Source organism: Gobio gobio (genome assembly GCF_949357685.1).
Source record: "Gobio gobio genome assembly, chromosome: 21".
Classification (NCBI taxonomy): Eukaryota; Metazoa; Chordata; class Actinopteri; order Cypriniformes; family Gobionidae; genus Gobio; species Gobio gobio.
Window position 1 is genome coordinate 13,525,918 of NC_137117.1, and position 15,214 is coordinate 13,541,131.

Below are 15,214 nucleotides of genomic sequence, written 5' to 3' on the forward strand. Positions count from 1 at the left end.
TACCAAATCGGATGTATGTTGTGGCCGTATACTCCCATGCTACAGCCATTTGTTGCCATGGCAAATAATCCCATCAAGTTTTTCCCAGGAGACATTTTCACACCTCTAAACAGCTTTGCCTTCCACCCCCTATTGGTCCTTCATCTCAAACTGGATTGGTTGTTTTTTTTTAAACCACTCCCAAAACCCAGACTGCTATTGGAGGACAGGGCTCATTGAAAACCCAGTCAAGTGACTTTATTGGTTACTTCTAAGGCTAAGGGTGGGCTAGGTTTTGTAGCATAGGGACTTGATTGGTTATAGGCCAGCTATGCAGATTTTGCTCATTAATATATAATATATATATATATAAAAAATAATCCCCTCTCCCTCCCAAAAGAAAAATACACACAAAACAATTTGAGAAAGTCTGAAATATTTATTAAAAAGGTATAAAAAAAAAAAAAAAATTCTTAACAGCATTATAAATGAACATTAAAACAATGGTGAAACAAAAACAAGTGAACTAAATGTATTTAAAAGGGATGAAAATGTAAAGGAACAAATGTAAAAATATAAACAGTCCAAAGAACATAAATATACGTTAAAATGAATTGGTAAAGAAACAAAAAGGGAAAAAAAATGAACAAAATGCATTTAAAAGACAGATGTAAAGGAATAAAATACACAGTGAACATAAAAAGGAAAAGAATAAATATACAACTTAAACAATATAAAATGAGAACAATAAATTTATAAGACAAAAAAAGTGTATATAAAATATATTAAAATACATATAAATATTCCAAGTAAACAATATAACCAAATAAAAAGAACAAAGAGCATTATAAACATACATTAAAATTAATGGGGGAAAAGATAAGTGAACAAAATGTTTCTAAAGGAAGGCGGCGTAAGAGGAACAACAATACAAAACGTGGAGATCAAAAGCAACATGGACATCTAAAAAGGAACAAACATACAAAGTATACAATATAAAACGAGACAAAGAAATCTATAAATTAAAAAGTGTATATAAAATATATGTAAATACTCTATATATGGGAACCAATAAAAGTATAAGTATATAAACATAGGAATAAAGAAAATATAAAATGGAACAATTGAATATTAAAATTATAATTATAAAAGAATTGTGACCAACTCTATCTACACAATGTTGTTTGAGTTTTGAACATTTTTTCAAACTGCCGTGATGGGCTGGTGATGTGATGCGTAGCGTGGGTCAGTCTAGTCTGGTTTGTAGTAGCTAGCCTAACCATCCACACTGGCCTTCCATCAACAACAGCAGCATCTTCAGACATCTTGTCTATAGTTGCTGTCTTCCACAGGTTCTGTGTTGGTTTGTGCAACCCTGGACCTGGTCTCCAGCAACTGCAAAACATGACAGTGAATTAACCACTAAAACTCAGAGAGGAGTATAGTAACATTCTGGGGGGGAAAAGCTTAACCGGTTTCTTAACTTACCCGTCTCTTTCTCTGACGGTTCTGTGTGATGTTCTTCATAGTGTTTCTTTTCTGGGCCTTTTCAGACTGAGCCAAAGAATACTTCCTCAGCAAAGTCTCACAAAATAAAATACATCTTGCGACCTGCCAAATAATACATTAATAATATATAGTTAATGCCAATAAAAGTAAGTAAAACAATTCAATTAAAATGTATTTGTATAGCGCTTTTCACAATACATATTCAGGGTTTTTTCTGGGTCAAAAATGGTCTTCGGTGGTGGCTGACAGACATGGTCATCCATACACACACATACGCACGTTAAAAAAAAATACCCTACCCACTTGATCTGCAAGCGCAATACTGACAATAAATTTGAAATAAATTCAAAAAAAGTTTGTAACTTTTGCTTATTTTGATACCTTGATGTTTGTTTTTGTTCCTCATTTTTACACTATTTACTGATAATTGTTTTGGTATATAATCATATCAATATTAAAAAAATAGTATTAAAAAAATGAACAAATAGCCTAATTTTCTGCCATATACAATTTTCTGCCATATACAATCAGCTAGCTAACAACAAATTTGTTCTGGGTTCACCTCACTCCAGTCTAAACTAAATGATTTTAGGCTATTTATTTTACTACACATTGTCCACATAAATAAGCTGAAAGACTGTTGATAATTAAAAATAATTCTTACTATCCACTCTTGCTAAAGTGGGTAAGCACACTTGTGTTCTCATTTCAGGTGTTGTTCTGAGTAAATTATTAAACTGATTTGTGAGTTCAGTGTTGGACAGATCAGTTCCAACCAGTCGTTAAAATGATTCGGTTCAAAGGAGTCATAATGTGGCGAATCGGACATTAGCAGACGCGTTGTGTGTGAATCCCGTCTGTTAGAACATTGCGAAAGATTTGTCAACACACAGAAAACACTTCATAACCGGATAGGATTTGTTTCCTGTTTATTGAAAGTATGCTTTATGTCAGCTGGTCAGAGAATCAGTCAATGTTTTTTGAGCGCATTTCACACCCAGCGGTAATTAAAGGAAGACATCGTCTGATAGCGCCACGTGCAACATGGATTCGGTCTTCCGACCTTTTGATTTTGATTAACGTAAAATGTGAAACATTAGAAAGCTAAGAATGCTTATTTTGAAGACAGAGAGAGTGCGAGCGAGGGATGAGCTCACTGGTCGTTCTCTCTGTCACTCAGTTAACGCAAGCGCAGCAGTCATCTACTACATCAATCACAAATCACAATAACTCAACAAATAAGGCTTTGGCGGGACAAAAATTTGTTTTGGCGGCCGGCAAAACATTTTCAATGTAGAAAAAACCCTGATAGTGTTTCAAAGCAACTTCACAGAAAACGCATGCGTCTACATTACAGAAAAAAACAGAGAATATTAAAATAATGACAACATTTTTAAGATTACCTTTTACACATTCAGGGTCAACATCTGTAAAAGTTCTTCAGGATCATGGATCCAAAACTTCTGGATCATGAGGGGGGAAGAAACATGCACACACACAAATGAATATTAATTTGTTTGATAAAACATTAATATTAATTATCAACTTACGGACATGGACTTGCAAAACATACTCACCAGGCCCATACAAAAACTTCACAGTAGATCCAAAATCCTGGTTTGCCTATAATTCTTCAGAGTCCAAGGATGGTGGTTTCCTGTCCTCTCTGTTGAACAAGTGTACATGATCTCAGATTATTCATTCCAAAGCTCTGTTACATTTTATGACAAGCTTGATCTTAAAACTAGCTGACAGTAGGGATGGGCATTATGACCATATAATTATACATACATGAGAAATTTTATTTTACAATAACGATATCACCATATATATATATTTTGATGGATATTTTATTAAAATGCTACAGAATAATACTGCTTTAAAAGTCTTCACTGTATGATATTCAATTAATTAATATCACTTGATTCTAAAAGAAGCAGAAGGTCTTCTCTATTCTTTTGTTTTATTAAAATTATGACAAAGCTGCAGCCCCTTTAAGAACGGATGCACAGAATGACACGCATCCGGGTTTCCCCACGTTAACTTGAACTGTTTAACTTACTTAAGACATAACTGACTGTTTAAATCAAGTGAATACTCACATGACAAGGTTTCTGAGATAATTGTGTGCATTTTACAGAAAGATAATTGATTTCGGGATCGCCTGCTGTCTGAGAGAGGCTTATTTTAACACATGCATGTCCCGTTCATTATTCTACATTCATGCATGTTTCCTTGTCAAAATGTCAAAAAGTTTTAGTACAGTCAGTGCTGCGTTATATACGCTATATTCCCATTCCGCAATATAAAACGGTAATGTTAACGTTTACAGCAAAATCGCTAACAATAGTCAGTATCATCAGATCGCCATAACACCCAGCCCTAGCTTAACAGTATTACAACAAAACACAGAAACAGAATATGTAAGTTAATCACGATTAGCATATGACTTTAATGCACTAACGTTATATCTTGATAAGCAGTAGAAAAAATATAAAGGGGTTTACGTTACCTTCTGCCGTCTGCTGTCCGCCATTGAAACCTTAGTCTGTTCGTATTCATGTTTTTTCGTTCTCAGTCGACATCCCACAATCAAAATTCGTCCAAAATAAGATTTTAACAGGTTTAAAATGATCCATGCAATGCCATTAATGGACAGAAGAAGCCGTCCTGTTGAAGATTAGACGCCGCGATCGCGTCGCGTCCCCGCGAGCCACGAGCAACGACAACGGGTGTATAATTCAAACGGAAGGCGCGCACTGTCATTGGCCAGATTTCTGGATGACGTTCAGATTGACCAATCACGCTCAAAAGAACACGGAAAGACAGCAAATAGCCTGGCAAATATAGAAAAAAACCTGTTTTAAACAACAGTTAGAAAATGTGTATATTTATTTTTATTTGCTGTTATATTTAATTAATTGGTCAAATGGTGTTTTGTGGTGTGGGCAGAGGCTTGAAAGTTTCAACCTGGAGAGCAGTGCAGATTTGTACTCTTTAAAAACAATTATTGTTTGATATTTAGTTTGCTATATATTTTGTTATATTTGTATCCAGAATTGAATGTAAAACCAGTTTGAATGTAAAAATACACCTTCACTGTAAAACAGAAAATTAAAGTAAAATATCTTAATTTAAATAAGGAAAAATCTGTAAACTAATAGTGTTTTCTCTAAAACGTTTAATGTAAATTTCTGTGAAGTTTTTTAACTTTATTTGACTTAAGATATTTGACTTATTTTACGGTTTTTGTTTTGCAGCTGTAGCTGCTGTTTTTTTTTAAGGTTTTTATTCTTACAGTGTAAATATAAAACTAATAAGATTTACTTTAAAAAGACAAAGAATAATGTTAAATTGTTAGTATGGACATAAACATAAACCTTTTATATAATGAGCTAAATATTGTATTACAGTTGTTAATTTACAGATATTGTTTGTAATTTTGCATGAATTTGTTATTTATGAAAACAGAAAAATAATACAGTGATGTTCCTGTATAAAAAAATGAGAATTACTGTAATTTGTCATTAATTATATAATCCTTAAAATAACAGTCAAGCTGTTTATTTAGATATTGTTTGTAATTTTACATTGTTTTAAACATAATTCAAAATTACAAGAAAATACTGTAAAAAAACTGACGTTTTTTTCTGTAAAATTAGGATTATTTTTATTGGTTGCCTTATTTTTATTGGTAACCTTATTGGTTGCACCTACATCTATTGTGAGTGGTGGATTTCAAACCTCAAAATGCCCCCCTTTTGCAGCGTGTTAAAGTTAAGAATCTTGGAGTGACACTTTTTGTTAACAGTTGCAGAGCTGAAAGATCTGCTTGTGTTTCTGTGTTTCTTGAGCAAGTGAATCCCTGCTCTTTTTTATTCCATATTTTTATTTTGAGCATATCAGTTTTTGGTGTTTTTAAAACAAACTTTTTCATTTTCCACATTTCATCTCCTTTTTATTTAATTCTATTATTGCCTACAATTTGTAAAACTTTGCAAAAATTGTTTGGGGATAGTCTAAAATGTTTGGTTAATTATCCTTTGTTAATTCCATTACATTTCTTTGTTTATTTCATTACATATTCAGATTTTTTTGTGAACGTATATGTTCAGACAGGGTTTTTATTTTGTACTGTTTTTATAAAAAATATTTGATTTAGAGACTCTTTTCATGCAGTGGTTTTAAGGCCCTGACACACCATTCTGATGGTTTGGCTCAGACCCTGGCAACGTGAACCAACCCCACAGTCGGCTTTAGTCATTGCTAGTTCAGTTTAGTGTTTCAGGGCCTTAAGAATTATTTTTTCTGTGTAAAAAGCTTGTTTGCTGTAGCCTACAGTAGACCAGAGATAATTCTCAATCCTGAAGTGCTCCCCTGCCCCCCTACTTCTGAGAACAGCCAGCACAAGTGTCAGTCATTAACATATGAAAGGTCTTCTTCACACCTAACAGTCTTCAGTCCTAGCACACCCAGCAGTGTTTCAGCTGTATATGTCCGTGAAATTTCACGGATTCCTGTATACGTCCGCATACGTGAGGTTTCCGGGTTTTTCTGGAAATATACTGTTCCGTGTTACTCTGATCCGCTTTTTCCCACATACATCCGGTAAACATCAAATTACACAGGAGTATACCATGCCCGGATAGTGCCGGATTTCAGTGTTTTCATGCAGTGTAAGGTTCCATTAGTTAACGTTAAATAATGAATTAACTAACAATGAGCAATACATTTGTTACAGGTTCAACTGTTCATGTCAGCTCAGGTCCATTAAATAATATTAACATATACAAACTTTGATTTTAATAATGTATTAGTCATAATTTACAAAACTTAGAATTACAAATGCTCTCAAGGTATCATTGTTAGTTCATGTGGTCCCACTTTATATTAGGTGGCCTTAACTACTATGTGCTTACATCCAAAATAAGTACAATGTACTTATTGTGTCTATATTGTATTGCAAAACACTTTTGCTGATATTGAGGGGGGATAAGGGTAGGGTTAGGGACAGGTGTGGTGGTATGGGTAAGTTTAAGGGTAAAGTTAGGTGTAAAGGAAGTGTCAACAGTGTAATTATAAATGTAACTACAGAAATGAATTACAGATGTTTTTTAAAAATGTAAGTACAATGTAAAAACATGTATGTACACAATAAGTGCCTTGTATCAAATTATTAATTTAAATGTTAGTACGTAGCAGTTAAGGCCACCTAATATAAAGTGGGTCCGTTCATGTTAACTAAAGTAGTTAACTAATGTTAACTAATGAAACCTTATTGTAGTTTTACTAATAAATAAGTTGAAGATACTAAGAGTACTAAAATAGCACTTTTTAAAATAATTATAATAACTTTCTCTGCCTCTGAAACAACTTTCATGCAGCGCTGTATTCAGTGGCCTAGGCAGTATTTTATTTTTGGTCGGGCAAAAGTGAGCGGGCACTTTCACGCGGGGGGGTCACTGTCAGTGTCAACATAAACCAAAACTCTAGCAACAACCTGTCCACATACAAAACAAGAGCAGCGGTTACAACAAACGTTAGACACTTTATTTCCACTTTTCGAATATTTTCTTAAATTTTAATTGAAAAGAAACGCCTTTCCGATCTGATATGTGATGGGAAAAAGAAGTACAGCTAGTTTGGCAAAAGGCGGATTCAAACCTCAGGTCAAATTGCGTCAAAACTTAGTGCCACGCACCTTACCCCTACCCCATCACGACTGGACTGACAGATACTGATGGCGTGTTCCCGGCTTTACAGAATGAACCCGCGCTTGGAATTGAAAATTATTACCGTTACTGGATGGGTTCTCTCCCACGTTAATGTGAGTTTTTAAAAGTCCTTTTTATAGAATTATGCATCGCTGCTGTTTATCTATCACACAACTGCAAATTATAGGCTAAGTGAATAGGTAAACACACTTCATGAACTCACAGGAGCCGTGTGACATACATGTGACACCTAATTGCCTAACACGGCTGTCAATCAAACTCATCAAGCATTATGCAAAAACCATAGACTGTAAAAAAAACTATTTTTATTTATTTTAGTATTTGAGATGTTATAATAACTTTGTAATTACGTTAGAATAATTTAAACAACTGTTATTTTACAAAATATTATTATAGTTGTATAATAAACTGGGGGGGGGCCTAGTCATCATAGTGGGCGGGCCTAACGGCAACAGGCCACTATGATGACTAGGCCCGCCCCAGTTTATTATGGCTACGCTGGCTACGCCCCTGGCAGTATTATAAAATAATTTTGACCAATACTATTACTGCATATTTTTCTGATCCCAATGGATAAAAGTCACGTCTAATCTAAACAGTATTTACCACAGAATATTGTTCATCACTCAGAGAAACAGACAATGAATCAAAAACCAGCTAGGTTTCAGAGGTGTCGCTTGGGCTTTGAAATTCACTGGCTGTCAAAAACCTCATTTATTTGACATCATTCTCACCGACATATCCCGGAGTCCCACAGGCCGTGGACATGATGCCATGGTCTTCCATCTTCGAGAGGCCGAAATCACTGACCATGATCTTGGAGTTCTCATCAGGGCAGTAGTATAGCAGATTCTCTGGCTGTAGAGAGAACACAGATCCAGAAAGTTTTGTGCCTTTAAGTCCACGTTTGTTGATTTTGTCTATGTACTGTATGCCAGGAGTGTCCAATCCTGCTCCTGGAGGACCACTGTCCTGCAGAGTTCAGCTCCGACCCCAATTACACACCTGAACCAGCTAATCAAAGTCTTACTAAGCATAGTAGAAACTTCCAGGCTGGTGTATTGAGGCAAGTTGGAGCTAAACTCTTCAGGACAGTGGCCCTCCAGGACCGAGTTTGGACACCCCTGATATATGCAGATGTTTGTGTGAATGTGGTGTCTCTGTACCTTGAGATCGCGGTGTACGATGCCATTTATGTGCAGGTAGTCGACTGCCTCCAGCACCTGTTTGATAACCTGACTAGCATCCAACTCTGAGTACATGCCCCGGTCCAGGATCCGGTCAAACAGCTCACCACCTGAAACTCTGAAAGGATACGAGTAATTTGTAAAGATGCTGTTAAAAAAATGCTGTAAAGACATAAAGAGATTTGAAGTAGCTTCAGTGACCGATAATACAAATAGATGTGCTTACAGCTGCATGACCAGGTAGTAATGCGTCCGACTTTCATAGAAATCCTCCAAGCAAACCACATTGTCGTGTTTGATCCTACATAACAACAAATTAAGAAGTTAGGATAAAGAAATACAGTTATGCTGCTTTAAAATCAGATAAATGTGGTTTCAAATGCATTCACAATCAGGAAGCTTGTTTCCGCCATGGAATAAACCAATAAAAAGTGACCAGGTTAATCCCAGGTTAATTTTTTGCCTTTTTTTCTTAGAATTGCAAGTCTTTATCCCACAACTGTGAGTTATAAAGCCCTTATTATAAGATATAAGTTTATTACGCAATGTGACAATTGAGCTAATGAGTGATCATCTGCTGCCACCTACTGGTTCTAGTGGTAATTTCATGCCATTTTCATGTTAAAAGTGTTTGTTTTCCACCAAGTGACCAGGTTAATCCTTTTATTTCACAATTCTGAGAAAAAGTCAGAACTGTGAGATATAAACTTGCATTTGCAAGAAAAAAAGAATTGCAAGGGTATTTTGCCTTTTTTTTCTTAGAATTGCGAGGTTTTTATCCCACAATTGCGAGTTATAAAGCCCAAATGATAAGATATAAGCGAGTTTATATAGCAATTCTGAGTTTATATCCTTCAATTGCAAAGTCAGATTTTATAACTCGCAAATGTGAGAATATACCTCAAAATGATGTGAAAAATAGTCTGAATTGTGTGATAGAAACTCGCAATTGCGAGAAAAAAGTTTGAATTACCATTTTTTTTTCCTGTGACGGAAACAAGCTTCTATAATTTCAATATCCTACATTGGGTTTGAATTTCTGTTTTAGTTTCAATCTTCCCATTTCCGTTTCATTGTATAGCTAATAGTATTCTGTTTAAAGCTTAAGACTTTTACATCACAGCTAGTGCTGGTTTCATTCTTACTTCCGCAACACAGCGATTTCATTCTCCAGGTTGATGTCCCTTTTGTTTTTCTTCTTCACACACTTCATAGCAAAAAGCTTCCCTGTTTTTCTCTCCTTCACCATGAAGACCTCTGAGAACGCTCCCCTAGAGAAAACAAAGAAAGAAAGATGGGGTAAGGTTGAATGTGCAATTACCTGAGATCATGTTTTTCAGAGAGAGAGAGAGAGAGAGAGAGAGAGAGAGAGAGAGAGAGAGAGAGAGCATGATCCATATGTGATGCCAGTGTGGCACGTCCCCCTGAGAGTAAAGCAGGTTTTAATGAAGGCGAGGATGTGACCTTTTAAACCCTGCCGAACCTCCGTGCCACACTGCAAGCCATCCATTTAATAACAGCTAGAAATGCTAGCATGTGAAAGGTACACGAGAGGCCAGGGCTCTGGCAAGATCTGGTAGCAATGTGTGACACAATTACTATTAGTGCAATTGATTTTATAAATTGTAGGTAAATGCATATCAATTTGCTAAATGGCTGTACAGCTAGCAACCATTTAGAATGTCTTAGCAAACTAATCAGAGCACTTAATTAATAACTAAGGACTCAGACTATATTTCCCCCTGAATTGACAAACTAATTATGTAAAAGGACAATTCAAACAATATTTCTTTTTAATGGCTGCTGGTGGTAGGGGCTTTGGAAGATCACCTAAAGGGCTTAATAGTCTTTTCTCCATGCTCTCCTCAGCTGTAACCTGGAATGGCTGTCCTGGCATGAGGATTACATGTGAAATCCCTTATGCAACGGAAACACTAATGGCTCTGGTATCCAGGTGCCTCGATAAAAACACAGGCCTGCAACCAGGGCACTGTAAGGCCTCCGACGGAAAGAGGCTAGGTTACAATTAGCATGGGATTGGTTAAATAAGACAGTCTTATCCAGGCTGTAGAGAAAGGCTGCTGAGATTATGGTATCACTGGTTTACCTGCTGCAAATCTTCATATCATACATCTAATAATCTTATCATCAGGGGTGTCACTAAGCCCATTTTAGGAGGCTTCAGCCACCCCTAAATTTCCACCCACCCCCCATAAAAATGTGCGATTAACTCCGTAATATGCACACTAATTCATGATCGCTCTTTAAAACTCCCTTAAAACTCATATGAATCCGGTGGCAGGCTTCGGCTCATCCCCGCATATTAGTCTGCATTATTCATTGTGTTCTTAAATCCATAGCAGCACATCCTCAAAAGCAGAGGATGTGTGTGCATTTATTGATAGATTGTTTTGATATCTCCATCTGTAGCTCTTTGTCATAAACGCAGTTTACATAATATGATTCGGGAGCAATTCAAGATGGTTTCCCATACACTGTAAAATCTGGGTTTATTTATTTTATTAAATTCCTTTCATCTAAATGGCATGAGACTTTGTGACCCTTCCTACTCCTGCTTTACTGCATACTTCATTGCAATAAAATGTGTTATAACATTAATCACGTAAAAAAGAACTATAAAAGGCGGTGGACATGGCAAATGAGTGTCCTCTGCTGCCATCTACTGGTTATAGTGGTCATTTCATGTCATTTTCATGTTAAAAGTGTTTGTTTTCCACCAGGTGACAGATTTCCTCCTCTAAATCATGGCACATTTTCCATGTCTCTATCTCCATGAATTAAAATCTTCTTTAGTTTACTGCACAAATGTAGTTACAAAATAACAGTGTTTAAAATATTACATGTGTTGAAATTAAAAAACCCACATATTGCCAATCTAGACAATTACAGTAATATAAAATTTGATTATATTCTTAATGAATATTAGCTGGTTATTTAAAATGATTAGAAATGAATTCAATATTCAGTGATTGACTTGATAGGTAGTGTAGAACCTATTGTATTGTTCATGCCCTAGTATATGAACAATATATTCAATAATTTTTTTGAAAAATCATACCCTTCATTTATCACAGATGAAGAAAAGATTTTGAAGTCGCCTAGAAATGGAAAATTCGTATTTGTATGGAATATTGCAGTATTTATTATAAATGATTTATCCGTGCAATATTTTTAAAAAAAACATTAAGAGAACTAGAAAATAAGTGTTATGCGTAATTTTAGTGTAAATCTCACTAAATGTATTATTTTTAAATGATTTTTTAAAAATAATAATTTACTACTTAAATTTTTTTTTAAAAGTTTAATACATTTTTTATTTTGATATAGCACTGAATTCATAATGCTTAAAATCACACCTGAAAAGAAGTGCTACATCACACATGGCTTCTGACAATCAATCTCGTCCTCCCACGCACACGCGGAGCTTCATGAAAAAAGCGTCTCCCTGACACTGCCAGCGTCTATCACATTCCACAGCATCTTTTCCTGCATTGAATGAGCTCAGAGACGTGTGTTTACCTTCACCTATGATCATGAGTGAATAATCCTTTAGAAAGTCCTGAATTCATTAAATACTGTGGATTTCAATGAAATGCATGAATAAAAAACTAAATAAAGCTCAAACTGAAGGTCAGTGCACAGAATGTGCCCAAAGGCAGAGAAAACTGCCAATGAAATACATAGAAACGTGACTTTTCATCATAGAATATTTGGTTCAAGCCCATTTTAGATGTCATACTTCATCCTGATGGGTGTTAACTCCAGTGGAAGCCTGCGGAGGGATTGTGTGTGGGAGTTTATTTCAGGTTGTTTTTGTCAGAGGAAACCACTGTGCTCAACTCCCCACAATGCCCCACTGGTGCCAGTAACACCCACAGGCAAGGGCAGGTTGTGACAGAGCTCTCTAGACACAGTAGTTTATGCTTGAAAGTAGATAATTATCTCACTTTATGACCAGCATATCTTGTAAACTTCTATAAAAAATAAAAATAAATAAATAAACAAACTAAAATTAAAACCCACATTTTCCTTTCTTGAAATAAAATAAATGTGAATTGAAGTAAAAAATTTAAAATTTAAAATAATATATAATATAATATAATATATAATATAATATAATATATATATATATATACATTAATTAATTAAACTTACTTTTTTAGGCAACATTTTCCATTTGCATTTAGTTTAACTTGATTTACAAAAAACTTATGAAATAAAATGTATAAAAACTATATAGACATATTCAAAACACACACACACACACACACACACACACACACACACACACACACGTGCACGCGCACACACACACACACACACACACACACACACCAAACAAAATCCCTAAAACTTTAACTGAAATTAAAAAGAAAATGGAAAATATTAACATAAAATTGAATTCAAAATTATTATCAAAACTATAACTATTTTGATACTAAAGTAACACCGTGGTCTCAAAACACAGTGGCAAAATTCTACAAAATAAAAGAAAAAAATGATGACAAAATTAAAAAGTGGACAAAATTAATTAAAAAGATAAAAGAAATTAATAAAAAGAAATTAAAAAAACATTACATTACAAACATTTTTGATTTTGGTCTTTATCTTTCCACTAGTCTGAAAAACGTGTTTATTATATTGCACTTTATCTATTTGCATCTGTAGATTTTAGGGGTGTGACGATACACTTGGCTCACGAGACAAGACAATACAATACAGGAGACTTCACAAGACAATATTTTAAAAATCTTCAATGACGAAATATATGACCTGTCTTTTATTCGTGTGAAAGTCACTAACGCTTATTTTGGTAAACGTGTCATCAGTCAATTATTTTGATGATTAAACGGATTTATTTTGATTTTGTAGTAATAAAAACAGACCAAAGTGAACAATAGCCTTTTAATTGACTACTAGATTTCAATTGCAATACATACAGTACATCTTTAAAGGCTGATTTCTTAAAATGAGCTTCAGAAGAAGCACTTCATAAACCAAACTTTCCAGTTTTATTCCCATCTTCTGATTCAGATTTTTTCCAGAGGGGTTTGTTCATTCATCATTTGCCTGATATTATTTAAAAAAACTTTTTTTTTCTGACTGTTGACAGCATTTTCTGATTTATGGAGTGATAAAAAAAAAGAGAGATATCCAAAAGTAAAAATCTTTGACTCTAATAATAAGTAAACAAAATGAAACAAAATTTTTGAACCTGGCTATATCCAGTGTTCAGATTTCGGATGTGGAAATGTATGCAAATGAGTGCACATTTAATTAGATAATGCCTCATTTAAACAACATTTTAGGAAACGTGTAATACAAAAATGTTTGCAATTCTTAATGTAATCAATCAACTGGGGAAGTATGGTTATATCTACATTGTTTTCCACATTCACATTTGGGGTCTTGCCTTAATCAATGAAAGTAATCAAGAATAATAATTTAATCGTCAACTGCGTAATAGAGAGCACATTGCAGGCCATGCTCGGTAGATTATCGCAAAGCTGTTCCTATCCCGTTAGCTGTTCCCTGGTGTCTGTGATCCCTGTTGTTGTCTGCCAAAGCGATTAACACACTCCGTTAGAAGTGTCTTAACCTGTGCTTTACCCTTGAACCACCTACAGACGCAGGGTGACCTGAATGCTACAGACTCCACTGGATAAAACGCACACCCTCAACAAGCAACTTCATTCAGAAGAAGACTAAGACTTTTGGATCACACTGTTACTGATCATTTATTTACAGACTTCTGTGAAACTTCGAAACGAACGTCCCAAATAATGTTTCTGACGCTTGCACACTGATCTCACAGCGTCTGTCTTCAGGGACAACAGCCTTGATGAAACATTATTCTGCTTAGTTATCACTGGACAGTCAGCAAAGACAATGTACAGCTGCTCGTGTCTGCTGAGCTCACAGTTTAGTCAGCTTTCTGCGCCCGCAATGACACAACCAGTTCAGGACAAATGGGCCGGATCATTGCTGTCTGGTTTACAGGCTGAGACCCATTAAGTAGCTCAGATGGGATAATGGATATAAGCTTCATTGTGTCAAGATTAAGAGTAGCATCATCAAACAGACATTAAGAAAGACATTTTTTAAACATTGCATAACTCAGTGGAAAATGAATAGAAATCTGTATAAAGAACATGTGAGAATGAATCTGTTCTCAGACACCAGTGATAACATTCGCTTCTCTCTTCTGGAAAATCTTTCCTTACACAGGTTTTCAAAACAGAGACACCACTCTCACACTTTTGTGCAACAGCAGTGGCTCGGGTAAGCTCAAATCTAATTGGACGGCTTGTTTCATCACGCAAAACATGAGAATGAACCTCATTGGTTCTTGCTGAAGCTCAAACGTGTTGCGTAACACGAGAATGAACCTCATTGGTGCTTGCTGAAGCTCAAACATGATGCGTAACACGAGAATGAACCTCATTGGTGCTTGCTGAAGCTCAAACGTGATGCGTAACACGAGAATGAACCTCATTGGTGCTTGCTGAAGCTCAAACATGATGCGTAACATGAGAATGAACCTCATTGGTTCTTGCTGAAGCTCAAACGTGCTGCGTAACACGAGAATGAACCTCATTGGTGCTTGCTGAAGCTCAAACGTGATGCGTAACACGAGAATGAACCTCATTGGTGCTTGTTGAAGCTCAAACGTGATGCGTAAGACGAGAATGAACCTCATTGGTGCTTGCTGAAGCTCAAACATGATGCGTAACACGAGAATGAACCTCATTGGTTCTTGCTGAAGCTCAAACGTGATGCGTA

The 15,214-nt window shown here is 35.5% G+C and overlaps 1 protein-coding gene and 1 long non-coding RNA gene across 11 annotated transcripts in view; both read right to left on the bottom strand.

Moving 5' to 3' along the window:
- camk1gb (calcium/calmodulin-dependent protein kinase IGb) overlaps positions 1 to 15,214 on the bottom strand; it is a 34,546-nt gene that overhangs the window by 7,874 nt on the left and 11,458 nt on the right. For all 10 annotated transcript variants that reach the window (XM_079803518.1, XM_079803520.1, XM_079803521.1 and 7 more), the window contains exons 3-6: positions 9,556 to 9,681; positions 8,637 to 8,711; positions 8,390 to 8,528; positions 7,958 to 8,081 (exon numbers count right to left, since the gene is read on the bottom strand). In XM_079803518.1, coding sequence (XP_079659644.1) covers positions 7,958 to 8,081; positions 8,390 to 8,528; positions 8,637 to 8,711; positions 9,556 to 9,681 — 464 coding nt within the window. The remainder of the gene's footprint in view (positions 1 to 7,957; positions 8,082 to 8,389; positions 8,529 to 8,636; positions 8,712 to 9,555; positions 9,682 to 15,214) is intronic.
- Positions 404 to 3,181, bottom strand: LOC307117388. Its single transcript, XR_013815428.1, has 4 exons — positions 3,066 to 3,181; positions 2,892 to 2,951; positions 1,468 to 1,590; positions 404 to 1,374 (listed from the first exon to the last, which is right to left on the bottom strand). It is a non-coding gene; the product is annotated as an uncharacterized lncRNA (long non-coding RNA).